The sequence below is a fragment of the Lepidochelys olivacea genome (genome assembly GCF_965140295.1).
Source record: "Lepidochelys olivacea isolate rLepOli2 genome assembly, chromosome: 3".
NCBI classification, from domain to species: domain Eukaryota; kingdom Metazoa; phylum Chordata; order Testudines; family Cheloniidae; genus Lepidochelys; species Lepidochelys olivacea.
Window position 1 is genome coordinate 191,144,637 of NC_140413.1, and position 26,904 is coordinate 191,171,540.

The window sequence follows — 26,904 nt, forward strand, 5'->3', positions numbered from 1 at the left end:
CTTCAGTGAGTTAGTTCTCTAACTGCAGTATGGCCTTAGAATGTGGGTGGGGGTGGGGGAGAGAAGGGGAAGGAAGATGACTGGATTTCTGTAGAAAGGGATGGATTCAGCAGTAGCAGGATGGGACTGAGGAACTTTCAGGGCAATGTTGGCCCATCGTTGAGAGAGACAGATGGTAGTACTACGTGATCAGGAAGTGTCTCGGGAAGTCTCCAGGCATAGCTCAGGTAAAGAGTATTTGTGGGGTTTCTAGGGAAGGGAATTGCCAGTACTTCTGGAGGCGCAGCGGAACCTGGTGGCATAACTGACTCCTGTGTTCTAGTGATATTACAGTGTGTTCAGATTCTTACTTCCTACTTCCCCACCCTGCTTTGATGATGTCATGGTTTTTCCATGTGGGAAAGAATCAAATTGTGGGGACTCCCCCCACCTCCTTTGCTGACTTGATGTAGTCATATGCAAATGAGGAGGAACTGTAGCTCTTTAGAACTTTTCCATAACTAGATGAGATTTCAAACTTTATAAAAATTAACTTCAAAATACTGTTGCAGATTTGCATTTCCTGGTGTGAGACTGTGGGCCAGCTCCTCAGCTGATGTAAATTGAAGTAGCTCCTTTTATGTCAGTTTACACCAGTTGAGACACTGGTCCTTTATATATTTTTAGCATTGCTAGGTTACTATATTCAAACTCCAGTGATAACTCTTTTTAATGTAAAAAAATATTCCCCTGTTTTATTTTATGTAAATTCTTTTTTTTTGTCATTACCCTTATTTTGGAAATATAAAACCATCTTTTTAAAAGCTCTTTTGCCATCTTTATTTCCTACACAATTTGTTAATAAGATATATTTTTGACAAAAGATCGTACAATTTGATTCTTTACAGGGAGGATTAGAATTTAGCTTTCGAATATCTGTGCCAGTGATTAAGTGAAACAGTTTTTGTTGTTGTTTTTAATCACATTGTTACATGTGCTCTAGTTTTCAGAATTTGGGCATTCAGTGTGTTAAAAAGAGAGACCTGAAAGAATCAATCTGTTCACGAATCGCAAGAAAGATCAATCCATTCAGTGGTGAGTAGCTGTTAATAAACAGTTTGAAATGCATGTTAAAGAACTTGGACAGCAAAGCGATTTAATTTGCGAGCACTTTTTATTATAATGCCCTGGCTCTTTTGATGGAGATGTATTTTAAAATATAGGCTTTTAGATACTGTCAAATCTCTTCCCTTTAGCTTCTTTATTTTCCCCCCCCCCTCCTTCCTCACTCTCATCCTGTGATTATTCTGTTCAGTAGGTTGCTCAGAGGTGAAAGTAAGCCAGTACTGGGACCAGCTTTCCCAGATGGCAATCTAAAGCCCTGGGGTAGCAGCGGCGGGGCTCTGGCGGGGATTTAAAGGGCCCCAAAGCTCCAGCCCCCGATACTGCCCCGGCCCTTTAAATCCCCACTGGAACCCTGCTGCCAAAGCCCTGGTCTCCTTTCTCAGGTAGCAAGGGTTTAAGGGTCCTGGTTTAAGGACATTGGGCTGCAGGAGGAAACTTCCCCAGGAGATCCTCCAAGTGTCCCATGAATGAGGCTCTCAAACTCTGCCAGGCATAGATTGAGTTAGACTATTAGCAGTTTCTTGCTGACACACCACTTTAATGACAGGTTTTGTAGCTGAACTGTGAAGGGTTAACATGGCAAGGAAAATATTTAAATCAATTATTCCAGGACTTGTTGAAAAAAAAACTGTGTGGCAAACTTGAAAAAAAGTGTGTCAATACAACAATCAAGTTTCCTAATCATATTTTTGTTTCTCTACTGCTATTTTTGGAAGATACTTGGGTTTAACAGGTTACTTGCTTGCAACTACAGCTGCTGCTTGATCCCATAGTAAAAGCATAATGATGTGTTTGACATCAGAATCCATTGCCATGGCATTTTGTGATATCGGAAATCTGACTGCCTCAAATAGGTGGTGAAGACAGATTTCTAAAGGGACTGATCCTGCAAAACCTTATTCACATGAACAATACTTACTTTTGAGTGTGCATTCATCAGGCCCAGAGTGTTTGAAACAGGGTGAATAAAAATCCATTATTTAAAAAAGAAACTTTACAGAAATTAAATCAGATGTCCACACTTACATGTTGTTGTTTCTTTATTTTCTTCCCATTTTTATAGTTTTAAATTGCTGGAGTGGATATCTTGCACTTGTTGCTTTGATTAGTTTCCTCTAACTGTTAGAAGAATTCAGATTTGTACATGAAGACTTTTCTGTTTAGAAGTTTCACATTTAAAATGCCCATCTTATGCTGTAAAAGACATACCTGTGGCCTCTTTAATATCCTCACTGTGAAAACAGCACAAACAGAAACACAAAATTGAAAAGCAAGTAGCCTGTTCTATATTCACAGCTAACACCACCTTCTGATCCACTGAACTTTCCACAAGTCAAAAAAGCTGAAATGTTCTTGAAAATCCCAACCTTGATACCTAAATAAGGATTTAAATGCCTAACTTTAAGCTTTAAAAAAAAAAAATTCCATATATGTATAAAAAAGTTCACAATGTTGTTAATGTATTGAAAGTCTAAATAACTTTTATTAACATTAAAGCAATTTTGTTTTGACGTGACAAAGACTTTGTGCCACTAAGAGGGAAGTTTTTAATACAAATAAAATGATGGGTGGAATAGCCTAACCCTTTCATTATTTCTTTTTACCAGTTAGGTCTGATTTCTGACACATCAGTTTTGGACCATTGATTTCTGGTCTACGCTGCTTTTGTTTAGCAAGCATGGTCTTAACATGTCTTTGAGTTATAGTAGCAGATCTTTTTGTTTGGATTACTTCAGTTTTACTGTGTCCCTTTTGCACCTTTGCCCATCTTCACTGATTGTTATAAGTTATTGTGACATTTTTATGAACTTTCACTTCTTACTGTTAAGCTCATGATCAGGGTAGGCCTAATTATCACAACAGGGCAACACCGAAGTTATAGCTCTCAAGTTAACTTTGCAATGAAGACTATATATGTATTGTGAAGAATTTGTGAAAAAATCTTTCTCAGCACAGTTTCCCAGAGGATTAGCACTGTTAGCCAGAGCGGTCCAGTGTGAGAAACCAAGAGTGCTCCATCCTCCTGGCTGCTGGGCGATGGCATGTGCATGGGCTTCCCCCCTAGAATTTGGCAAATGGATGCTGCTGAGGGCCCCCATTCACTTTAATGGTTTTGCCTAGTAAGTGGTGGATTAGTCTTGAGAACCCACTTCCTTCCCCAGTTACTAAATTAAACTTCCGCGTCGTCCCCATTTTCTCCTTTGTTCTGCCTCTCCTTGCTGCCCCTTCTTACCCGTCCTTCGTTTCTTCTCTCATAGATGATCCCTCACTCACTTCACAGTAGTCACACTCTCCACAACTCCCACTCACACCCACACATCACATTCTCACAGACTCACCGACACATGACCGTCATGCTCCCCTCCCACACACCCCCATCACTCTCTCCACAACTTCCCTCTGCCAGCCACGCTCTGCAAGACCCCCTTCCCCTCCACCATGCTTTCCTATCCCAGCCACACTCTCTGAAGACCACCTCCCCTGCACTGCCCCCTCACTACCACTTTCCTCTGCTGATAGGACTGATTTACACTAAGGCTTACTAAAGTCACTGAATGAACACAAGAGTTCTCTTTAACACAGGAGAGGATCTTTAAGAGGGAACTTTCAGAACATTTTGTGAGGTGCAAAACAGCAGAAGTCTCTGCAGTGGATGTCTCAGCTATTTAAAGGAGTGATGTTCTTAAAAAAAACAACTAGAAGCAATCAGCCTAAATTCTCAAACTGAAAAATTCACTGAATGACAACCTACCAGTTTGTTTGATTAGTACTAGGTAAACCCACTGAGAAGAGCGAGACACAATCGTCACCCAATTACATTTGCTTGAGAAATCCTTTCATTCCTTCACCACCGCCACCCCCATGCATACACTCCTTCCTGTTTAATCTTATGCTGAAATTTGGACTTTCGCTTAAAGTGAAAACTTTGCAAATTATTTGAAGTGGGGGGGGGGGGGTGAGTTAGTATACAAAATTGGAAGCATAAAATTATTGTTGCTAAAGGAGACACTACGTGGCTAAACTGAGGCTTCAAAAGAGATTTAGCTGAGCTTCATTTGACAGCTGCTGGATAAGTTCCCTTGGAGATGGTTCTTCAGTTCCAGTTTTTAGGTTAGATTGAAAACAGGAAGAGAAGCTTGTCTAAAGACAGAATTGGCTACATAGAGCAGGACACTGTGACTCAGTCATTTTTATTTCCATTCTAATTCTGCCCTTGACTTGTGTGTGACCTCATAGCTTTTCTGGGCCTCAGTTTCCTCGTCTGTAAAATGCTTTCCTACCCTTCGAAGCACTTTAATATGTGTGGAGAAGAGACAGACTTACTCATTGCTATTAATTTTAGTTTTTACTGGCTAGTTGGCTTCCTAGATGCTTTTTTGGTGATGGGCACTACATAAAATCATGAGACAGTGTGAGATGTTTCTTCCACAGGTTTGCTGTAGCGAAATCCCATTGATAGTGTATAGGGCCAAATTCTGCCTTCAGAAAGGCCAGGTATCTCTCTTCGAAGGAGCAGTTGTGACTTAACTTCACGTAGCCCTGCAGGGATGTAAAATCTTCACTTCACCACCCCTGCACACAGTGCAGGACCTACATAGGCATGTGGGGAGAGCAGGGACTGCATGCCAGGTATTTTGCTCTTGCAAGTGAGGTGCAGGGAGTAGCTGGAGCCATCTACTCCCCAACTTTGCTCCAGTCTGGAGGCGAGGGCTGGAGTAAGCGGAATCTGGTAGTGGGCAATATAACTCTCAACCCCTGCTCTAAAGGGGTTTTGGAGGAATTGTCTCAGAGGAGTATCTTCGAGTCAGTCTTTTATGAGCTACTCCCAAGGCAGTGCATCTACATGCCATCCCTTACACAGGGATGAGAGTAAACACTGAGTCTAGCCCTCAATCTGTATGAACTGGCTGCATAGTGGGAATGTATGTGGCCTAGTGAGTGAAGTACAGTTTTTGATCGTTAGGACAATAGTCATAGTTGTATTTGTTAGAGAGGTAGAGGCTTAATTCTGCTCAGCAATATGTGCACACTGTGTGAGTTACTGAGGCTACAATGTGTCACGTGATAAATTAAGCTGGTATTCTTAACACCGCCCTTTCTGCACACTTTGCATTTTATAAAATCAGCACAAGGCCTTTTGGCAGCTTGGCACTTTTGCCTCAGAAGTTTCCATGCACGTTAAGGTTAGATGCTGAGTTGCCCGCCTTTCAGTTCTAGAGTGGGTGGCTTCCACAAGTCAGCTTGATGTTATTGCTTGGGGTGGGAGGGAGGAGTCTGCTATTAATCAGGTATGGTGACCTCTAACAAGCTGCACCTACCTCATCTATACTTCTTTTCAATATTCCAAATAACCTTTCACTTTCCCTATACAATCTCATCACAAGAGAACTTCAGTCTTTAATCCCAAAATAATTTCACCTGATAGTGTATTGGTCCTTCTGGCAGCTTTAGGCCATGTCTACACTACTACTTATGTTCACAAAACTTATGTCGCTCATTGGTGTGAAAAAAACACACACCTGATCAACATAAGTTTCGCTGGCACAAGTGCTCGTGTAAACAGCGCTGTGTTGGCGGGAGCGCTTCTCCTGCCAACATAGCTACCGGTGCTCGTTGAGGTGATTTTATTATGTTGACGGGAGAGCTGTCGTCCATCAGCGTAGAGTGACTACATGAGTGATCTTACAGTGCTGCAGCTGCATTAGTGTAGACATAAAAAGAAGGGCTTGATTTTACCAGTGGGTTGGTTCACATTTATGCCAGGAACTTGGAATTACACAGTGATGAATCAGGTCCAGAATTTTTGCAGTTTAATGTTACAGAAGCAAGAAAAATGAGCTCTCCAGAGATGCATAATTCCATAGAACCCAACTCTTGGGGCTGTATTGCTAGTGAGAGAATGGCAGAGAACGTTCCTTTCTGTCTATCTTGCCCCATCACCGTAGCATCTGGGCATTTCACCCAAGTTGGTGGATTTATCCTAGCAACACCCTTGCGAGGTAGCAAAGCATTATTCTCCATTTAAGGATGGGGGCTGAGACACAGAAGGATTAGGAGTGGGATTTTCAAAGGAACATCCCAGTGTAATTTAACGGATTTATCAAAGGTCATCCAGGGAGTCTTGCAGCAGACCAGAAACTGAACCCAGTTCCCCTAAGTCCTCCCAGGCCAGGCCTGGTCTGCACTACAAAGTTTTGTCAGCATAGCTTTGTCAGTCAGGGGTATAAAAAACATACCCCCCAGTCTACATAGTTCTGTCAGCAAAAGCCTCAGTGTAGATACAGCTGTGCTGAGAAGATCTTTTGTCAGTGTAGCTAATGTTTGTGGAGGGATGGTGTTACTATGCTGACAGAAAAACTCCTGTCAACTTACGCTGTCTCTCCATCGGGTACTCTGCCAGTTTAGCTGTACTAACAAAGCATTTGTAGTGTAGACAAGGCCTTAGGTATTCAAACTGGAAGTGTAACTTTGGGTTCAGGAGACTTACTCCTGCTAGCTCTGATTGAACTAGCTCACTAAAAATAGAGCAGCTCTAGCTGCAGGATGGGCTAGTTGCCCTGAGTATGTACCCGTCCGAGACCATAGTCATGTACTCAGGGTGGCTTGTCCTTCCTGCCATTGCGACTGTACTCTGTTTTCAGCATGCTAGCTCAGTCAGACCATTTTTCTCCAGTCTGTCTTGCCATTGATGGCAGAGGATCTCCTTGGGGATAACTGTGCTGTTCTCATCTGTTTAGAGCTTTCCCTTGACTACCCAACTATTTTTCTATAGGAAATTATTCCAGGTTCCATAGATCCTGATTTTTGGATGGTCAAGCAGAAGGCAGTAGCCAGGAGTGCTATTTTTTCATCTACTCTTGGAAAAGAAATGACAACCGTTCCCCTCAGAAGCAGACCTTGCCACAGTGATCCATGCCTGTGGATCATCTCCAGACTGGATTACTGCTCTGTGCTCTATACTGGGGCTACATCTGAAGACCACCCAGAAACTTGAGTTTATACAGAGTGCACCTGCCCACTTAGGGCCTCTCAACCCAAACACTGACTTCTTTTATGTCAAGTTTATTGATGGGCAGTTAGTTTGAGGTAATTGAATGCCAATTAATTTGAGGTAGTTAATATATTTGTAAAGGCCCCCAGACGTTTCTTTCAAGTCACAAACATTTTAAGTTTATCCTAAGGGCTAGTCTACACTTAAAACACTACAGCGGCACGGCAACACACAGTGTAGCAACGGGAGGGGTTCTCACATCAGTGTAGCTAATCCACCACCCCAAGAGGTGGAAGCTAGATCAGTGGAAGAAGTCTAGTGCTGTCTACACTAGCAGTTAGTTCGGTTTAACTAAATTGCTCAGGAGTGTGGATTTTTCGCACCCTCTGAGTGACATAGCTGGGTCGAGTGTAGACCTGGCTTTAATCTGATCACATTGTTGTGTTTGATTTTCCCCACTCCTACAAATCACTGGAGTTTTGGATTGGATTTTAAAGAGCGCTCAGCATTGGTCTAACTGCATTGGTCTAATGTTTGACTTCAGCGGGAGCAGAATTAGTCCACTGCTGAATGCTTTTGGAAATGCTGCCCTCAAATGTGGGGAGCTATTGCAGCATATAGATTTTAAATAGTGATTTATAAATTGTTCTCTTAAGATCTGTAACTTTTTAATAGTCCACCTACTACCTCTTCAAGTTGAGGGTTCCATAATCCTATTTACTCTTTCCAGGTAGCATAATTTTCCACCCTTTTTTTTTTTTTTTTTTTTTTAAAGAGGGACAGACATTTGGAGGAACTAGTTGTCACTGAAGCTGCAATACAGAGATGGAATTTAGGGCTCCCTGCTGAAGTCAATGGCTTTGGAACTTGCAGCAGTTATAGTTCCTTGTTAGTCTCCACCCTAGCTGCATGGATGCAGAAGTGGAGAGCTGTTACAGGTTTTATTATTTTTGACACAGATAAATAAATATCTCTTTACAGCAGTTGTATCAGAGTATCTCTTGAAACAGTGGTAAGTAGCACTGAAGTGACAAATTAATAGAAAAATCATTTATTAATGAGTGTAGCCTCTTTCTTGTAGCATATTGATTTTAAGCAGCTAACCATTTTCAGTGTTGGTGACTCCCACAATTTTATTGCAAATCTCAGGACAGTTGATGTAATTTTTTCTAATTCCCAGTGCCAGGAGTAAAGTGACAGGTGAGATAATCTTTTATTTAAAAATGTAAGCTACATTTCTAGCTCTCATGATTATAGACAAAAGTTTGACTCTAAACCCAGAAAGCAGATGATAAAAATCTTCAAATTTACTATTTTTGAAATCTCATTATATTTAAGACAATCTTGGGGTTAATGATGCTGCATTTTTTTCAAATTTATTAATTTAAAATTAAAAGTTGAATAGCTTTTTTTCATGTAGCTTGTGAGCTGTTCTTGGTGAGAATTTGAATAGCATTGGCTGGTTTTTATTGTGTGTGTACATAGGTCAGATGACTTTTTTGTTCTATGATCATATGAGTAAGGTTTCTGACACAAATAACTGCATTTTATGAATTCAGAATTTGCTTTCCATCAATATTCGTAAAGTTACTTAAAATTCACTGTTTTCACAATCTTTCCTTCATGTATATTTGTGTGCTAGAATAGTCACAGAAAGTGAACTCCTAAGAGGTGTGAACTCAGCTGCAGTGAGACCAGGTTTTAATTAGAATGGACAGTCACAAGAAATTTGTTATGATGATGGGCCAGGCCTAGTTGTAAAACTCCTGTGGTTGGTTCCTGTGATGACAGTAAGGTGCGGTGCCATTTAAAAACAGTGAGTTTAAAAGTAAGAAGAAGAACTGAAGCCAAGAGATTAGGCACTTTCTTTTATAAATATAAAGTTGTGCGTAAGCTTTTCTTAACATATCTGTGCTCCCCAAACCCCAACATGCAATCAGTCCTTTGCTTTCTGAGCACTTCATGTGAGTACTCCCATTGACTACTTCAGTGGGATTACTTGTGTGAGGCTAACACAGTGGGATCAGATTTTTTTTTTTTATCCTCTCCTACATGTTAGAATGTTCAGATATTTGGGATGGATCCTCAGCCTGGTTCCTTCAACACTGAAATCACTGTAGCTACAGCAAACTACAGCAGCTGAGGATCTGGCTTTTCATGTAGAATAAGACACTGTCATTTTGGTTTATTTTTAAATAGTCTTTACTTAGAGCTTGATCCTGCCTCTGAAGTCAATGACAAAACTCAGTGGGAGCAGGATCAGACTCTTAATTCCCACTCAGGTCAAAAATAAGGATTTGGGTTGTAATCTGTCCTCAAGGGGTGAATGCTGTTCCTGTGGACATTAATGAGAGCTGTGTGTTTTTAATGCAAGGGTGGAATTTGGCCCATATATTTGGGGTTTTTTAAAAATATCTTATCACAAGATGGAGTTAAAGCAATAAAAGAGAACATGATTGCTGCATTGTATTCTGTTCATCTGGTAAGAAGTGAAATTTAAAAATAGACAAGAGGAATCAGTCTTAACTGAACACTTCCTCTTTCAAATGGCAGATTTTTTTTTTTAAATCTTAAAACTACTTTTAAGAATATGGGAAACACAACACTGATGTCTCCAGTAAAAACTGTTCTTCAAATGGATTTCATATTTTGGAATTATTAGTCCATTGTACCCTTTCTGTATTTCAAGGTAATGAACAGCTTGGTCAAGCGGACTGATTAGGAAGCAGTGAGAGTTTGAAAGCTCATTTACACCTTGGGAAAATTATATTATTTGAACCTTACTATTAGCATATAAATTCCCACATAATCTAATACATTTTTGGAACTCTGGAATTGCTTTAGGCACTAATCTTGCAACTTTTTGTGCATGGGCAGACTGCTGCACCTGTGCAAACCACAATGCATGATTGGGGCCTTAGTTTGTAGTAGCGACCGCTGATCCACAGCTGCGGGTCCCAGCTTTGAGATGGTACGATATCAGAAACCAGATCCAGATTGTCATGCCTGGTTCCATATATCTGCAATGAGCTAAACCACAGCAGTTCCCAACACCTTCAAATCCACTGAGAGAGGTTTGTTATCTGGATAAAGTTTGAGCCCGCCTTTAGTTTAGTAATTTATGATCCAGGAGCTACGGAATGAGCCTGGGAAACCCTCAACATCAGGGTCTGGGTTATCACCAAAGACTAGTGCTGAAACACCAACTTCAGGCCCTGAACCTGAATGCTGCCGAGATGTCATTGCTTAACTGCCTCAAGTTTTTGGGGAGTGGATGAGATACCAGAGACATTGGGACAGTGAATATGCCATTCCCTAAGACTTAGTTAAGAGGGAAAAAATTAAACATTTATATCAGTCAGGTGACATCAAAAGGATGAGTGGGCTGCATCTGCTAGGCCTGAGCTAGGTTGAGAAGCCATCTGTTCAATTAGAGAAAGGGGTTTGGGCTCAGAGATCCCATCTTTGTGACACATTGCACCCTCCTAGCAGAAAACTGTCTTCAGGTCTAATTCTAGCAGCAGAAACAAGTCAGTAGTCATTCCCAAACATCTTTGTTGCTGGTGTATTCTACCAGAACTTGCTGCAGAAAGAGCAAATCGGTGTAAAAAGGGCTGCATAAGCCCTACAGGCACCACACACTGCTCTTCAAGAGCCATACCAGGGCGGAGCAGAGACCTGCCCCACTGCACGTTCTCCCGAGTGTACAAGTTTGGCATTGCCTTTTCCTATAGATCTCTGAGCTCTGCAGGGTAGGGGGGCTATGCTTTCTGCCCCACCTGGAGGCCACAAATATCTTCCCATGAAGGTAGTATTTGGCAGAAACTCTACAAGGTGCACCTCCAAGTCTCCTGAGTCCTCTTGCCTACTCCTATTGGTTTGAGCTTGGAGAGAAACCAAATCAGCATTGAGCCTGCGTTAGCCAACTAGGTGTAATTGTATTGCTGGGGGTCTCCTATGCCCAGGCCCAGCTCTGCAGGGGCATTCTGGGGCAGAGTGATGGCAAGTTGAGTGTGGCGTTGGAGGAGGAAGATTTGGGAGTGACATGGCTGGGGTGGACATGCATTGCAGAGATTGTGCTTGTGCAAAGCCCCTTGAGCTGTTGAAGCAGTTAGCAATTGAGCTGAGCCCTGAGGACTGCCCTTGTCATGTATACCTTCTACACGGTAGATTGCAGTACTGCTTCTGGCAAGTCAGGCCTCCTTACCAGATCCTCGCCTCAACTGGGGCAGTGCTGATCACTGCAGCTTCTGAATAGGGAGGTGTAAGCTGCCTCCCATCTGTTCCTGGCCCAGCATCCAGCCCCTAGTTCTCGGTAAGGGGAGTTGGGCAGGGAGTACTAACACTGTATGTTCAGGTGCAGGTTATCTGAGATAGTCTGAACACAGAAATTGCAGATTACAGGGTGAAATGGTGCCAGTGACCAAATCTGCTTCACAAAGACCCTGTTTTGTTAAATTAAAAAGTCTACTACTAATGTATATTATATTTTGAAACTTTGCCTTAGACTTTCTGATAAATTAGCTGGGCCTGATCCTGCACTCTTTACACTGACAAAACTCTGTCAGGAGAGGATCTGCCCATGTTAGGACACCAGGTTTGGATCCAAAATATTTAAAGCTGTAGAGGGGCTGATTTTTAACTTTCAAATCCTGGTGCATTTATAGATAAATATCCCATGTTTAAAATGAAAAAGATCAAATTTATTTTTAAACTCTGAGATCTGGAGGGACTGAGATATTCAAATCACAATTGCAAATGAAAAAGGCAGAGGAATTTGAATTTGCTGCATGTACTATTTCAATAATACCAAAAGTCACCAGCGTGGGTGGGTGGTGTCACCTCCTACGCTGTGTGGGGGCGGACACCAAAACGGTGATGCAAGTGTTTGACATTTATCAGTACAGTGTGGTCACTGCTGGTTGTTTTTTTTGTTGTTTTTTGTCCAAGCATGTTTCAAGCTTCACTCTTGACTAATGGGGTAATGAAATTTGTAGGAGGTTTTTGGAGGATGGGTGAACTGGAAGTATTATTATGGTCTGCTGATACTGTAGGCACTTGGTTTGTGATTCTTTGAATGGCTAAATGAGACCATAAAACTATTCTCAGGCTAACAATAGGTTTGGAAGAGAGTAAGGGTTAAAGGCTACTGTTCCACATTCAAGAGATTGATACGTGGGGTTTAGTGAGTGTCACAGGTGAATCCTCCATGCACTGGTGGCATTGTTGCTTCTACCAGCAGAGATTCACCCCAATTTCTTTAAGTGTGATTGCTGCTTCTGTGTGATAACTCTTACTCTGCCATCTCTCTCTACCTTGCAGTGCCCGAAGAACAGCTGCTCAATGTTGATGAGTATGACCTCAATGTCGTGAGACTCTGCTTTCAGGTGTTCCTCCCTGATGAACATGGCAATTGTACGTTACCACTTCCTCCTGTCATCTCCAACCCTATTTATGATAACCGTGAGTATCCCAACTGGACAGGTGCACTTTTAAGTGATAACTTTTCCCTTGTATTGGAAGTGACAGAGGTCAGGCTATCTTCCCAGCCATTTCCCTCTCAGCTCTCTGGCTCTGTTACGCTATCTAATGCAAACACAGGGCCAAGGATCCTAGCGCTGGCTTTGGATCCTAGTGCATAGAGCCAAGGCCAGAATATGGACCGTAGATTGTGTATATGCCTGTTGGATATCAAATGGGTCTAACAAAGGTGTGAGTGGTATGTTGACATTGGGTAGTAGGAGGTGCAGTATCTGTATCAGTCATACTACTCGTTAGATCCTTTCATGGCCATTGGTTACGTACTGCAGCAGTAACCACAAGAAACCCCGTTTCCAGTAGGCAAGGCGTTTAAAATATTTTGTAGTGATAAAGATTGCTGAGAAAGGTCCCAGCTTGGACTTAGCTGCCATAAAGCTCGATCTGTGCTCCAAGGACCTGATCCAAAGCCTTTTGAAATAATTGGGGAATCTTTCTGTTGACTTCTTTGGGGCTTTGGATCAGGCCCTATGGGTGAAATTCACCCATGTAGAGAATTAGCACAAAGCTCTAAACTACTTATGTCCCATCAACCCTTATTTTGAGGGCCTGGGGCAGAACCTGAGCTGGTTTAAGTTCGCGTAGCTTCACTGCCTTCAATGGAGTGATGCCAGTTTTGAACAGCTCAGGGTCTGGCCCCTTAAGTGATGCATAGGCCTTGTGCTAACTCACTATCCAGGATGGAATTTTACCACAAACAGATGTGTTTTGCAAAGGATTAACTTTTTCAGAGGATTTTTGAGTGACTTCGCTATACTGTAACTGGATCGTCTGAAAAAGGAGTGTGAAATATGAGATATAAATATTTATATCCTGCCTTTGCAGAATAGCCTTTAATAATTGTTGAAGACTTTGGCAATTATTTTTGTCGTCTTTCTGATAAGACATTTCTGTGCCAAGTTTTGTAGGTCGTGAGACCGATTATTTTAGTAGAAGCCACTGATTTAGAAAAAAGGTGCATCTGTGCAGTTGATGAGGAGAGTTGTGCTATGAATTGACGTAACCATTATGGAAGTATTCAGTTCTAACTAGGGTTTTTGTTTTTACCTATTTTTAAAACATGCTATAAATCTCTTACTTTTGCCAGTTGAAATGCTACACAATCTTTTGTTCAGAGACTTTAAAGCAGAGCTGGTGAGGTTGAGATAAAATTAACAGAGCTAAAAGCAATGTCTCTCAGCTACCATTTAGAAATACGCTAGATGAGGGGTAGGCAACCTATGGCACGCATGCCAAAGGCGGCATGCGAGCTGATTTTCAGTGGCAGTCACACTGCCTGGGTCCTGGCCACCAGTCCGAGATGCTCTGCGTTTTAATTTAATTTTTAAATGAAGCTTCTTAAACATTTTAAAAACCTTATTTACTTTACATACAACAATAGTTTAGTTCTATATTATAGACTTATAGAAAGAGACCTTCTAAAAATGTTAAAATGTATGACTGGCACGCGCAACCTTAAATTAGAGTGAATAAATGAAGGCTCGGCGCACACTTCTGAAAGGTTGCCGACCCCTGTGCTAGATCATAAATACAAGTGCCTTTCAGTTGACGTCAGTCCCTGCTAAGCTTTCTTTGGTTTTATCATGGTGTGTGTGTGTGTAGGTGTGATTTTGTTTTGTATTACGGGTGTTTGGAGTCCTCCATTGTAGCTTAGTGGTAGTGTAACTAAAACATGATGCATAACTTCAACCACAAATTGGTAGAATTGCTGTGACATCTCATGAATTTGTTGACCTTTTCAAACTAGTTCTGACATACAGAATTAAGAAAGGTCAAGTTTTGACCTTGGTTAAAAATGTGTAGTGTGTATGCACTCTCTCTCATAGAGTATTATAAAGTGACCAAAATTATGCAGTTGAATACGTGCAATAAACAGCCAACTTATTCAGGTAACACACATTTTCTTCCTACTGAACTGTGGCTCTCAGTATATTCTCATGGTTTATAGACCGAGATGATCTGAATACAGTTTGTTTTGTCAGTGGCTTTGGGATACCTACATTACTCACCCAGAGCTGTTGCAAGTCTGTTCAAACAAGTAGCAATACAAATATTTATAGCTCTCTCTGCATTGTCATATATTTTGTTCTTCCCACACGCATTCATGTAATAATTTGTCTTCACTTTTTGTCATTCTTAGTCTCCATCAACTTATTCATTTTTGAAATGTATGAACTTAAAGTGGAAACAATTGAACGGGTACAGGTGGAGCCGAAGACCGTGTCAGTTTATAAAATAGTGCAGGTGGCACTGTCTATAGCTAAGATGGCTCCCGTTTTCAGTTGCTTGTAACTTTGCCAAACTTTAATTATTTTAGGCTGAAATTTCCCATGTTGGGTGTCTACCTCAGGCTGACATGTCTGGGAAATTTCTGCTAAAACGGTTCAGCCATTTCTGAGAATGAGATCAGGGAGAAATATGGTTTTTTGGTGTATGTTTTTTAAAAAAACATTCTTACAGCCATTTCACTGAGAGCCTAGGAGGGGCCGGGGCAGGGGCAGGAGAGCGAAAATAGGGATAGAAAGGTCTATAACCACTGAAGAATACTCCTCTGCCAAGCCTGGAACTGAACCCAGTATTTCTGAGTCTTAATATTCCTTTGCTGTCATCAGATAGTTGTGAAACAGACTGGCAAAGTGAGTCTCGTCTCCTTCTAGTGACTGGACCAAATAGAAAACAACAGTTACGCTTTGTTCAAGTGGCAGTGGTCTGTACTGTAGATCTGAACAACCTGATGACCTGTGTTGGGGGTCAGTACGGTTCCACATGGTGGAATTTCTGGGTTTTTTTTATTTGCATTTTAAAAAACTTAGTTTTCTGGAATGTAATTTCCTGTGTTAAAAGGACATCAAGGTTGCAAAGTCATGCACTCAAAAGTTAGGCAATGCCAGAATTAAGGTTGCTTATGCACCCTTAATTCATCCCCCTTGTGTGTATGCATTATGATACAGTCCTTAATTACATGATCACATGCTAGTTTTTCCACAGGACCTCTGATTCATTGAGTGATGGAGCTAATGTGTCGTGGCTCAGTGAATGAATCAGGCTTGTGTAGTGAAGGAGGCCTTTTGTAGGATACCTGCCTCATTTGGGGAAAGTGTGACATGAATGAGACTGGGAACCGCAGGGACAGAAAGGACAGTTTCATGGTAAAGGCAGCTGAATGCTGCCCTGGAGTATTGGATTCTGCTGCAGAGTTCCTGTGTGATGCAGTGCAAGTTATGTAAACCAGAATTTTCACATGGTGGTCACTCTGTGTTCCTCATTTTCTGAATACCCAACTTGAGACACCTGGGGTCTGATTTGCAGAAGTGCTGATCGCTCTCAGCTGCAACTGAGGTCCATGGAAGCTGTGCTCTGTACATCCAAAGTGCTACATAATACCAAATGCTCTGAAAAAAATCAGACACTAGGCATCTCAGATTTGGCACCCAGAATTACTGGGTATGTGTCATATGGGGCTAGTCGTCATGCCTCACCTCACAGGGCTCTGGTGAAGACCATTCCATTCATGTTAGTAAAGCCCTAAGATATGACGCTGAGAGCGTCATGAGGAAGCTGTTAATTCTGTACTGTTATGTAGAGAAGGTTTTGAAAAGTGTGCAGTGAGGCATGTGGTCACACATTAAATGATGAGGATGAAACAAAATATTGAAGAGTTGCTCATTCAGTGAGCACAGTCTGTCCTGTGCACTGAATGAGTTGGGGAAAACCAGCATGTGATCACATATGTAAAGATTGTATCCTAATGAATATGCACAAAGGGGCTGAATTACAGTTGCACATGCAGCCTTAACTATGAGATTTCCTAACTTTCAGCTGCTTGACTTTGCAACCTTAATGTTCTTTTAATTTAGGTTTTTGGGATGCAGTCTATAAATTTATTGGACCACCTTTTGCCCAGCATACTACTTGGATATATATGAATTATTATATTATTTATGAAGTATATCAATTTGAAACAGTATCCTAATCTTTATCCCACATTTGTTCATGAAAAGCTGCTGTTAATATATTAAACTCTGACTTGTGGTAGATAAAATAATTACTTTCAGCACTGAAGACTCCAAAGCTTTGCAGGTCTCCAGCAGCTGCGCTGCTCAGGGCTAAGCAGTTATGCTATCTTAATTGTATTGGTTTATTTTTAATGACAAACAGTGAGGCTACCAGAGGTAATCTTACATAGGGCAGTTCTTGATCCAGTACCTCTGTGAGCACTGATATAATGCCAGAGGCCTTCTGTGTCTGCACATCTTTAGCCAGATGCTGAAGTCAGTAGAAGTTGTGTGGTGGTTGTCTTCGAGCCCAGTCTGGCCCCTTGTATAGAATTACAGATGATAATATGCAATATTACCAAGATTTTCAGAATTTTCTATACTTAAGCACTCAAATGAGGCCTTGAGCCAGCAAAGCACCTAACCCCATGCGTAAATTTAAGCATATGTACATATGTTGATTTACTGGGATTGCTCGCATGCTTAGTTAAGCACATGCTTCAAAATATTTTGCTGGACTGGGGCCTTGGTGGCCAGATTTCAGAAATACTGAACACCCAGAAATTCCTGTAGACCCTACTGGGGGCTGGTGGGTATTTTTTGAAATCTGGCCATCTATTTGCTTAGATGCCTAAATCCAAATTTTGGAGTTTAACTTTAGGATCCTGTTTTTGAAAAATTTGGCCATTGCCTCCAAATGTTAAAATTAAAAAAAAAAAAAACCTGTTAGCTGCTATTTTTTAATTATTTTTTATTAAATATTTTTTAAAATATTATTTTTATTAAATATTTCTATAGTGGTAGTGCCCAGCGATCCCAACCCTGACTGGGACCACACTGAGTAGATGCTGTGTGAGTGTATAGGAAGACTCATTGACTCTCGCCCGACCCTCATTTGCCGATCTCTTTTAGACCGAACTTAGCGGTTTTAGGACCAAGTACGTCCCTAAGTAAAAACTATAATCTGCTGTGCTGAGGTGGGGGGAAGGGGTTTCACTTTCACAAATTGCTGACCCAACCCTTTCCAGCAACTCCAGAGTGATGTGTAAGGGTCATTGACTAAACCCTTGCATGCGAGTTCTATGGGTCAGAGTTGCTGTAATGTTGAGTAACAACCACTGGCTAAGTGGTGAAATATTTGCAACAGTAATGTGAGCTGGCTTTGGAATAAATATGGAAGATAAGTGGTTAAGAGTAGCAGTTTTGGTGTTTGGTGCCCAAGACAGGAAAAGGCTACATGACCAGAGCCTTCATCTTTCTTGCCTTCATCACCTGATTACTGATTTCATCTTGGGCTAGGAACATGTTTCCAAATTACCTTCGTGTGGAGGGCATTTTGAATGCCAGGTGTGCACTGCACTGTCCCTGCCCCTGTTATTGCCTTGTTAGGCCAAGCAGGATGGAGACCTTCATTTCAGTTTATATGTACCAGAATTTCTCCTCTGCACTTTCATTCTATGGCAGCCACTAATGCTTTACAAGCCTTACGTACATAGTGGAGAGGGCTAGATGGAGCACCCCTTCCAGTACAGACTTTAATACCAGGCCCAGTACAGAGGTGCATTCGAACTCACCTCTTACATTCACATCCGTTCATGTTGATAACAGTGCTGTAATAGCTGCCCATCAGTCATCCCAGGGCACTTCCATAAAGACCTCTCTCTTTTTTATTAGCCAAGATGGTCAGGGATGCAACCCCAAGCTCTGGGTGTTCCTAAATCTCAACTGCCAGAAGCTGGAACTGGACGACATGGGATGGATCACTCAAATTGCCTGCTCTGTTCATTCCCTCTGACATAATTGGCATTGGCCACTGCTGAAAGACCAGATACTGGGCTAGATGGACCATTGGTCTGACCTAGTACAGCTGTTCTTGTGTCCTTATATCCTATCGCTATTTCCTGTTTTCTCTCTAGGGGCTCCCAACACAGCAGAGTTGAGAATCTGTCGTGTGAACAAGAACTGTGGAAGTGTAAAAGGAGGAGATGAAATATTTCTACTGTGTGACAAGGTTCAAAAAGGTAACTGTGATTAGTTTCTCTCCCTCTTCCCAGAATACATTTCAAATGTATTCAGCTGCGGAGGCCAACATTTTCAAACTTGGAGGCCTAAAGTTAGGCCCCTAAACCTTCACTTAAGCTCCCAAATAAGCAGCCTGATTTCAGAGTTGCTGAGCACCCTCAACTCCCATTGAACTCAATAGGTCATCAGCTCCTCTGAAAATCAGGCTATTTAGGAGCCTACATAAGGACTTAATGCCTAACTGTAGGCCCACAAGTTTGAAAATGTTGGCCAGAGGTTTTAGTTTTTTCTCTCTGTACTAACTGGTACCTTCTGTTTCTGGTGGACTAGATGATATAGAAGTCAGATTTGTCTGGAATGAGTGGGAAGCCAAAGGTAGTTTCTCACAAGCTGATGTACACCGTCAAGTCGCTATTGTATTCAAAACCCCACCATTTTACGAAGACATCTCTGAACCAGTTACGGTAAAGATGCAGCTGCGAAGGCCTTCTGACCAGGAAGTCAGTGAGTCAATGGATTTCAGATATCTACCAGATGAAAAAGGTACAGTTCCTACTAGTAGAATTCTTAAGAGTATGTCAAAGCTGTATTATTACATGAGAGAGCAAACTTGAATCATAAAAAGTTTGGTTTTAGTAACGGCACTCCAGCATTGTCCTTCTTTAGAATAATATTAAGGGTGGTGGGTTGTGATTTTTTTGTATCAGCTCTTTAGATCACACATTTATGAGAACTACATTTGGGAAGACCCTTTCCACTATAACCAGAAGGCATACATCAGTACTGGAAACTTTCATCACAAAACACAGTGGAGAGCATCCTAATCTCCAACACTCTTTTCTCCTTCCCCTTGTAGATCCTTATGGTAATAAAGCAAAAAGGCAAAGGCAAATATCAACATTGACTTTGCAAAAGCTCATCCAGGAATATGGTAAGGAAAACATTTGGTAGTTTGCTTCCATGTGGTGGGTTTTTTGTTTTTTTTTAAAGAGCGATCCTATTCTTAAATAACAGGATTAATTGCCTTTTCCATTACAGGTCCCAGTGTGTCCGAGAGGCCCAAAGCAGCTCCATTCCGGTCTATCCCTGGCGAAGGGCGGGTAATTAAGAAAGGTAGATTTGTCTGCACATGTCAATGCAGACTCTCTGATTTGCAGTGTCCGTTTTCCATAGCAGAGAGTCCGATAAGGGCCCTAAGCTTTTCAAACACTGGGGGCTAGTTTTCAGTGGCTAGAGGCACTGGTGGGGTGACTTTTGTATGTACAATTACCACACATGCATATACAGAGAAATCAAAAAGCCCTTTCACTTTCTGGTTCATGCACACTGTGCTGGAATAACTTGACATGTAAATGCAGGCGCACAACTGGGAACATGCCTGGCCTGGGACTCCAGCACTTAAACTTCAAGGCACTAGTATTACCTGAAGACACCTATTATTTGCACCTGCCCCCATCCCACCCCCAGTTCATTCATGGTCTCCCGAAGGGCCACAGTAAAGTGTCACCCTCATAAGGTGACTCAGCACTCCATCCTGAAAGTGCTGCTGTAGGCCTGCTCCTCAGGTGGAAGAAAAGGGGGGCTCTCTAATACCCAACGTGAATCTGTCTAAAACAAATGGTTGAGGAAGGTTTGAGGGGTCCTTTCCCCTCTCAGCAAGAGCACTGTCCCCTAGCAATGAGGGGTCTCTGGAGTCTGCCCCCTGCTGAGAGTATGAGAGGCCAGCCCCTAATGCTCCCTCATGAAAGCAGCAGTAAGGGGGCAGCTCACTGCAGGAGAGAGAAGCTCTTCAGTAGCAGGGGGCAAGAGGGGAACAAACACCAGCGGTCTGCAATAGGCCGCACCCCCAAAGTCCAGCACCGATGTGGGGAAGGAGCCCCTGACAGCCAGCCGGGAGGGAGGGAGCAAGCAAGCATGTGCTGCCCCTTTTCAATGAGAGAGAGGGGTAAGGGGCTGGTGCCAGGGAGAGCAGCAGGAGATTGGGTCAGAGGTGAAGTTGTTTGGACAAATGCTAAACACTGAGTAAAGTTTTCCAAAGAACCTAAATGTTTTAGGAGTCAGTGTTAGGCACCTAAATACCTTTGAGGATTTCGACCTTGGGAGCCTAAGTCTCAAAGTCATTGGGACTTAGGTTCCCAACTTATTTAGGCCCTTTTGAAAATTGTATCTGTTACCTCTGCATGTCTATGAGCTTTCAGACATTTGGTTCTTTTCAGTGAAGTCTTAACTTTACATTTAAGCAAACGATGCGGAAACCCCAGAAATGTTCTTTTATGGTTCCCCCTCCGCAGGTGAGGCCATGTCTACTCTGCATCTGGGAGCAAGCCTTTTAGCCCGGGGCCACAGACTTTCTCTTGCACTAAAAATAGCTGTGTAGACAGTGCAGCTCAGGCTCGAGCTTGGGTTCTGAAGCCTGTGGGGAGTGGGAGCAGGACAAGCTTGGGATCCTGAGCTCGAGCCCGAGCTCCAATGTCAAAGCAGCATCTAGACCAGAAGTGGGCAAACTGTGGCCCGTGGGACCCTCCTGCCCAGCCCCTGAGCTCCTGGCCCGGGAGGCTAGCCCTTGGCCCCTCCCCCGCAGCCTCAGTGCGCCGGACAGCCGGGCAGCGCAGCTGCAGAGCCGTGGCCTGACCTGGCGCTCTAGGCAGCGCGGCCGTAGCGCCGCCAGGCACCAGTGCTCCAGGCAGCGCGGTCAGGGGGCGAGGGGGCTGGATAGAGGGCGGGGGAGTTCGGGGCCTGTGGTCAGGGATTGGGGGTGTGGATAGGGGGCAGGGCAGTCAGAGGGTGGGGAACTGGAGGGGTTGGATGGCACTGGGGTCCCGGGGGGGCAGTCAGGAATGACAGGGGGTGTTGGATGGGGTGGCAAGAGGCAGTTAGGGGTGAGGGGTCCAGGGGTGGTCAGGGGACAAAGAGCAGGGGGTGGCGGATGTGGCAGGAGTCCCAGGGGACCGACAGGGGGTTGGATGGGGCAGGAGTCCCAGGGGAGCCCTCTGGGGGCGAGAAGCAGGGGGGGTTGGATAGGAGGCGGGGGTCAGGCCACGCCTGAATGTTTGGGGAGACTCAGCCTCCCCTAACCAGCCCTCCATCCGATTTTGGAAAAGTGATGAGGCCCTCAGGCCAAAAAGTTTGCCCGCCCCGATCTAGACAGCTCGTTTTAGAGTGCTAGCATGAGCCTCTCTCTAGTACAAGTCTGTGGATTGGGGCTGGAGGTTTGCTCCCAGATGCAGAACAGACGTGTCCTAAGATACTGAGAGTACTTATTATACAGCCTCAAAGCCATCCGTATTTTTTATTGTAAGCTTCTCTAGCTTCCACGTTTCAAGTAAAGAAGGGTGATGTTTACAGCTAGCCTAACTGCAGGTTGGACATTTAGGGTTTGTCCTCCAAGGTGCTAAGCACTGTGGCCTGATCCAGCAAAGTAGGTGTTTAACTGCAAGCCCATGAATCATCTCACTGATGTCAATAGGATTGCACATGTGCTTAAAGTTAAGCCTGTGTTTAGTGCTTTTGCTGTACCACTTTGGCAGGCTTGACCATTTGAACTGCCTGCCATGTTTTTCATTCTTATAATTTCTAGGCATTAATTAAGATATTTGTTTCCTTTTCACAGAACCAAATATGTTTTCTCAAACTGCAATTATGCCGCTGCAGAGAACTCCTGTAAGCACCAGTCAAATTCCGTCTTATTATTCCCCACCCACATGCAATTCAAATCCAATCCCACATCACCATACAAATGTGCAGGCCGTGGGACCGGTTAAGCATGATGAAGCTCTTTCTTCATGTTGGCATTCCCTGTGCTCCTCTTCTTCATCGGGCAACACAGTTAATACACAGACACAGAACAGTTTTGTGATGGATGCACTTAACCCTAACCCACAAAACAGCAGTTCTCTCTCAGCTCTTCCTGAAAATGTTCTGAACTGGACTGATCAGAAGGATCTAAACTACTATCGAGATTTCGCCAGCACAAATGGTATAGGAGCATCAGTGATGTCACAGCAAGACATGCAGAATGTCTCTGATAGCAGCATCATGCATCAGGCTCACGCCATAAACGTCACAGCACCCAGCATTGTTAACATGGAGACTGATGAAATGGGATGCATGAGCATGAACGTAGAAAAGGCATCATTTAATCAAGTTTTAAATCCAAGTGATCACAGGAGGCAAATCCATCAGGTACCTTCTACCAGTACATCTCTAGCAGCTTCTTGTAGCTCATCTTTTAGTTCACAGTCCAATGCATTTCATTCAGCTGCGTACAATTTCCTAGACCCTCAAGTTGTGAACGAATCAAGGCCACCCAGCACTCTTATCCAGAATAATCAAAATAGTGCTTCCAATAGTCAGTACTACTCAGGTGGGACCCAAGGTGAAGAAGAGCTTTTGAACTCCTTTGGAGCCACTTTAGAGGCTATATTGCAGAGCTTCAACCACTGAGTCTCTGTTTTGTTGTCAATCTGAAAACCAGTATCCAAAGTTGCTTTCGTGGCCAGAGACAGACAATTGATATGTAATTGAATATTCCTATTCATAGTTATTGCTGTGGGAGCCTGGCTTTTCCTCTTGGAATGTTTATCAGGGCAACTTATTATGCACATTTCAGACTATAATTAGGGTGGCTGATCAAGGGTTGATGCCACATTAAAGGCGACATTAGGGAATAGGGTTTGGGAATTTGTACATCCAAAGAACCCCACATAATTTTTTTACAGTGTTGGAAAGGGATAGTGAAGGGGGCTGCTAGGTGCTAAAGACCTCCTGCACTCAGCAGAAGCTCACCCCTGGAAACAGGTATCTTCAGAGGGGCCAAGTTTATATAATTTAAGGGAAAGAACTAGCTGGAAACAAAAACAGTGTTGCTCCATACAAAATTAATATAAACTTGCTAAATAACAAACCAGACAAACCCAGGAACTGTCCTGCTGGTGCACAGCAGTGGCCCATTTAGTCCCCTTAATATTTTCTTCTTACCTGACAGTGCTGTCTCAACATTTTTATATATACATTTTTATTGCTAAACTTAGCTTATGCACTGATCTTTTTTACATTTATATGTTCACTCCATTTGCTTAGAAAGCAAATTATTCTTAAAAATGGTAATGACTATGTCATTGTTAAGTCTATTTAAAAATATTAGAATGTTCCCTGGAATTCTTAAATAGTGCAGCTATGGTGTGACATGAATTGTTGAACAAAGAAGCAAAACTACTTTGCACTGTTCTCTCAGTATTTTTTTTTTTTTACTCTAACGTACTGGATGTTTTATGAATAGTAGCAGGGGATTGGTACTATAAGGAATACACTTTTTGGGGTTTCATGTTTGTTCTGAATTTCATAAAATATACTGGGTTAGATCCTCTTACATGGCACCTCCTTTCTGGTGACTTTGTGCTAGTCTAGAAGCTGGCTACCCAAACACAAGCAGCTGAGAGTCCCCTTGCTGAGGAGAGTCCTGGGTGCCATAAAGCTAGCATTGCAACCTCTGCACCACCTACTTCTGGCTCCTGGCATCGCAGGGGTAAAGGGAAGGTGTGGCCAAAACATGCTGTGCTCTGGACACCCAGAATGATTCCACGCTGCTAATTAGGATCCCCATCTGCACCCTGAATGAGGGGCTGTGCCCTACCCCCTTAGCCCCATAGGTTGTCAAGCATAACTCAGGCACCTGTGAGGATCTAGCCCATAAATGATATTTCTTTGTGGGGTTTTGGGGTTATCTTGTTTTGGTTTTTATAGCATCAAGTTCTCTAATCAGATACATTCACTTTTTTTAAAGCTATTTAAACAGTCTCCTCCACTGCCAAAGGCATCACTAAACTTTTAAAACTCATATAAGTCTATTTACTGACTGGAGAACAGATCTCATTGACTCCCAGATGCAATAATAAATAAATCTGATTCAGAGCAATAATTTGAAGGGTGTAGGTCAGGCGTTTTCAACCTGTGGTCTGCGGACCTGCAAACTAGGTCAAAGGGCTGGTCTTCAGTACGGGGAGATCAACGCTGCTGCAATCGATGACAGAGCGCTCTTTGGTCAACCCTGGCACTCCACCTCTGGGAGAAGAGTAAGGGAAGTCGACTGGAGAGCGTCTATGATCAGCGCAGCTCAGTGAAGACACTGGGGTAAGTTGACCAAAGCTATGTCGACTCCAGCTTTGTTCACGTAGCTGGAGTAGCGTAACTTAGGTTGACTTACCCCGGTAGTGAAGACAAGCTCTAAGACAGCTCTAAGATTTCCAAAGGGGTCCGCACCTCTATTTGAAATTTTTTAGGGGTCCCACAACTGAAAAAAGGTTGAAAACCACTGGTGTAGGTGATTATGCACCTCCAGTTGTAATGCTCAATACAGGGCAGGTGTGTGTATGAATTTCTGCAGATATTTTTAGATTGTATTATCAGGGCTGTCCCTAGGCATATGCAGCTACGTAGGGCACTGGAAAATGTGGGGCACCACCCTCGCTGGCTGTGGCTGGATTCCTCTGTTCTCCAGCCCCTTGCCTGTGCTGGGCCAGCAGGCTTCTCCCCACCCCCTCCCTTCCTCCTCAGCTGGCCAGCTGAGGATCCAGCCTCCGGCTCTGCCGGTGCACCACTGCTCAGAGTAGAGTCCTTCCCTGGACCCTGCCTACCTGCACTGCTTGGTCTCCAGGGGGGGCTGGGTTGGGGCCAGGATGGGAGGAATGAAACTTCCACATGGGGGGGGGGGGGGGGCTGGGACTTAAAGTGACAGTGTGCTCACTGTCTCTCACACTTCCCTAACACACACACAGTCTGGCTCTCATGCCCCCATACACTCTGCCTCTCACGAGTTGGTCTCTCAATACAGATTTTTCTCTTACACACACACACGTATTATTGTTATTACTGCTTGGTACATCCTGTCAAAAGGCTCGTGGTGAGTGGCTGCAGGAGGGCCATGGGCTCTGGCAAGATGCAGCCCCCATGTGACAGCACGAAGCCTGCCTTGAGCCATTGCCACAGCATTTGCTGCGTACAAAGCATGGTGTGTGTCAGCAATGGGGGGGGGGGTCCGCAGGCAGGGGTTGTGGCTGGGCCACCTCAACACACTGGGGTCAGTGGTGCTGGCTGGGGACCGCCTGCAGTGGAGCATAGGGGCTCTAGTCTAATAATACTGAGTAGGGCCCCATCAACCCTAAGGGCGGCCCTGTGTATTATATATGCAGCTGGAGCTTGGACAGGTGCTTCCTATAAATCTCAGGTGAGAGGAGCGGCAACGTGCTACTTGTCAGCATTTTCGTAATACTTTTAAAATGAATGAAAGGGACCAAGCAGCATTTTTCATGTGATTTGTAGGTGTAATAACCCAACAGAGCATGACTGAGGAAATATAAAGCTTGAAATATCTGGTCAATCAGTTTCTTTAAAGTTCTCAATTAACATTTTAGTAATTTTTTATTTCAAAAATTCTTTGCTACAATTTTTTATTGTGTATAATTAAATATTTTAATTCACCTCTGTGTTTTCCTTTTTGGCTCCAAGATAAGCTGGTTTTGTGTTTATACTCTGTCCCAATAGACCATTCAAGAACATTAGCTTGAAAAAGAAAATCGGATCCTAACGGTTATTCAGCCCCTCTAATACTCCTTGACTTAAATGAGGCTACTCATGTGAGGCCCCAAAAGCTTATATCAGCTTGAGAGACGCTGCTTTGGTTTTGTTCATATTAGGAAACCTGTTTTTAAGGCATTTTCCATGGCTACTGAGTATCGTTGGCTAGTGGAAAGCCTAAGTGACTTGTACACTAAGAGCATCTGTGTAGTTTTTTGCATTGATTGCCTAAATTGGTAGAAAAACAAATTTAGTTAAATCAGCACGCCACCGTAGTGTATAGGCAGTTACAATGTAAAGATGTGTTTATTGGTAGGTTTAGTAAAGGTATTCATAGTTGTAGCTATACCAGTTTAGTTAGAGCCATGCAAAATCTCTGTGTAGGCCATAGGCCTAAGGCCTACTTTCTGAAAAATGACTCCTGATATTTTTGCAGGGGCTCAGTTGTTGGGTGTCCTTGACACCTTCAAGAAGCCTGTATTTCAGAGGGCAGCTCTGCACAGCTATTGTTTGAAATGTAAGGTCCAGGGGACGTTTTCCTTGGAGTAGTGAATAGTAGGGATGATGCTCTCTAGATATACCACACATCACCCACTTTAGTTATTTTAAAATACCTTTTTCTTCTGCTTTATGGGAGTTGATCCTACAAATCCTTATTCCCACACCAAGTCCTGTTGAGTT

General features: G+C 43.1%; 1 protein-coding gene across 1 annotated transcript in view; it reads left to right on the forward strand.

Moving 5' to 3' along the window:
* The window catches only part of REL (REL proto-oncogene, NF-kB subunit), a 41,079-nt gene extending 15,760 nt beyond the window's left edge, over positions 1 to 25,319 (forward strand). Inside the window, exons 4-10 of the mRNA XM_084624875.1 lie at positions 983 to 1,074; positions 12,419 to 12,559; positions 18,546 to 18,650; positions 18,982 to 19,194; positions 19,508 to 19,582; positions 19,690 to 19,764; positions 22,262 to 25,319. Coding sequence (XP_084481001.1) covers positions 983 to 1,074; positions 12,419 to 12,559; positions 18,546 to 18,650; positions 18,982 to 19,194; positions 19,508 to 19,582; positions 19,690 to 19,764; positions 22,262 to 23,094 — 1,534 coding nt within the window. The 3' untranslated portion in view covers positions 23,095 to 25,319. The remainder of the gene's footprint in view (positions 1 to 982; positions 1,075 to 12,418; positions 12,560 to 18,545; positions 18,651 to 18,981; positions 19,195 to 19,507; positions 19,583 to 19,689; positions 19,765 to 22,261) is intronic.
* Positions 25,320 to 26,904: the final 1,585 nt, after the last annotated feature.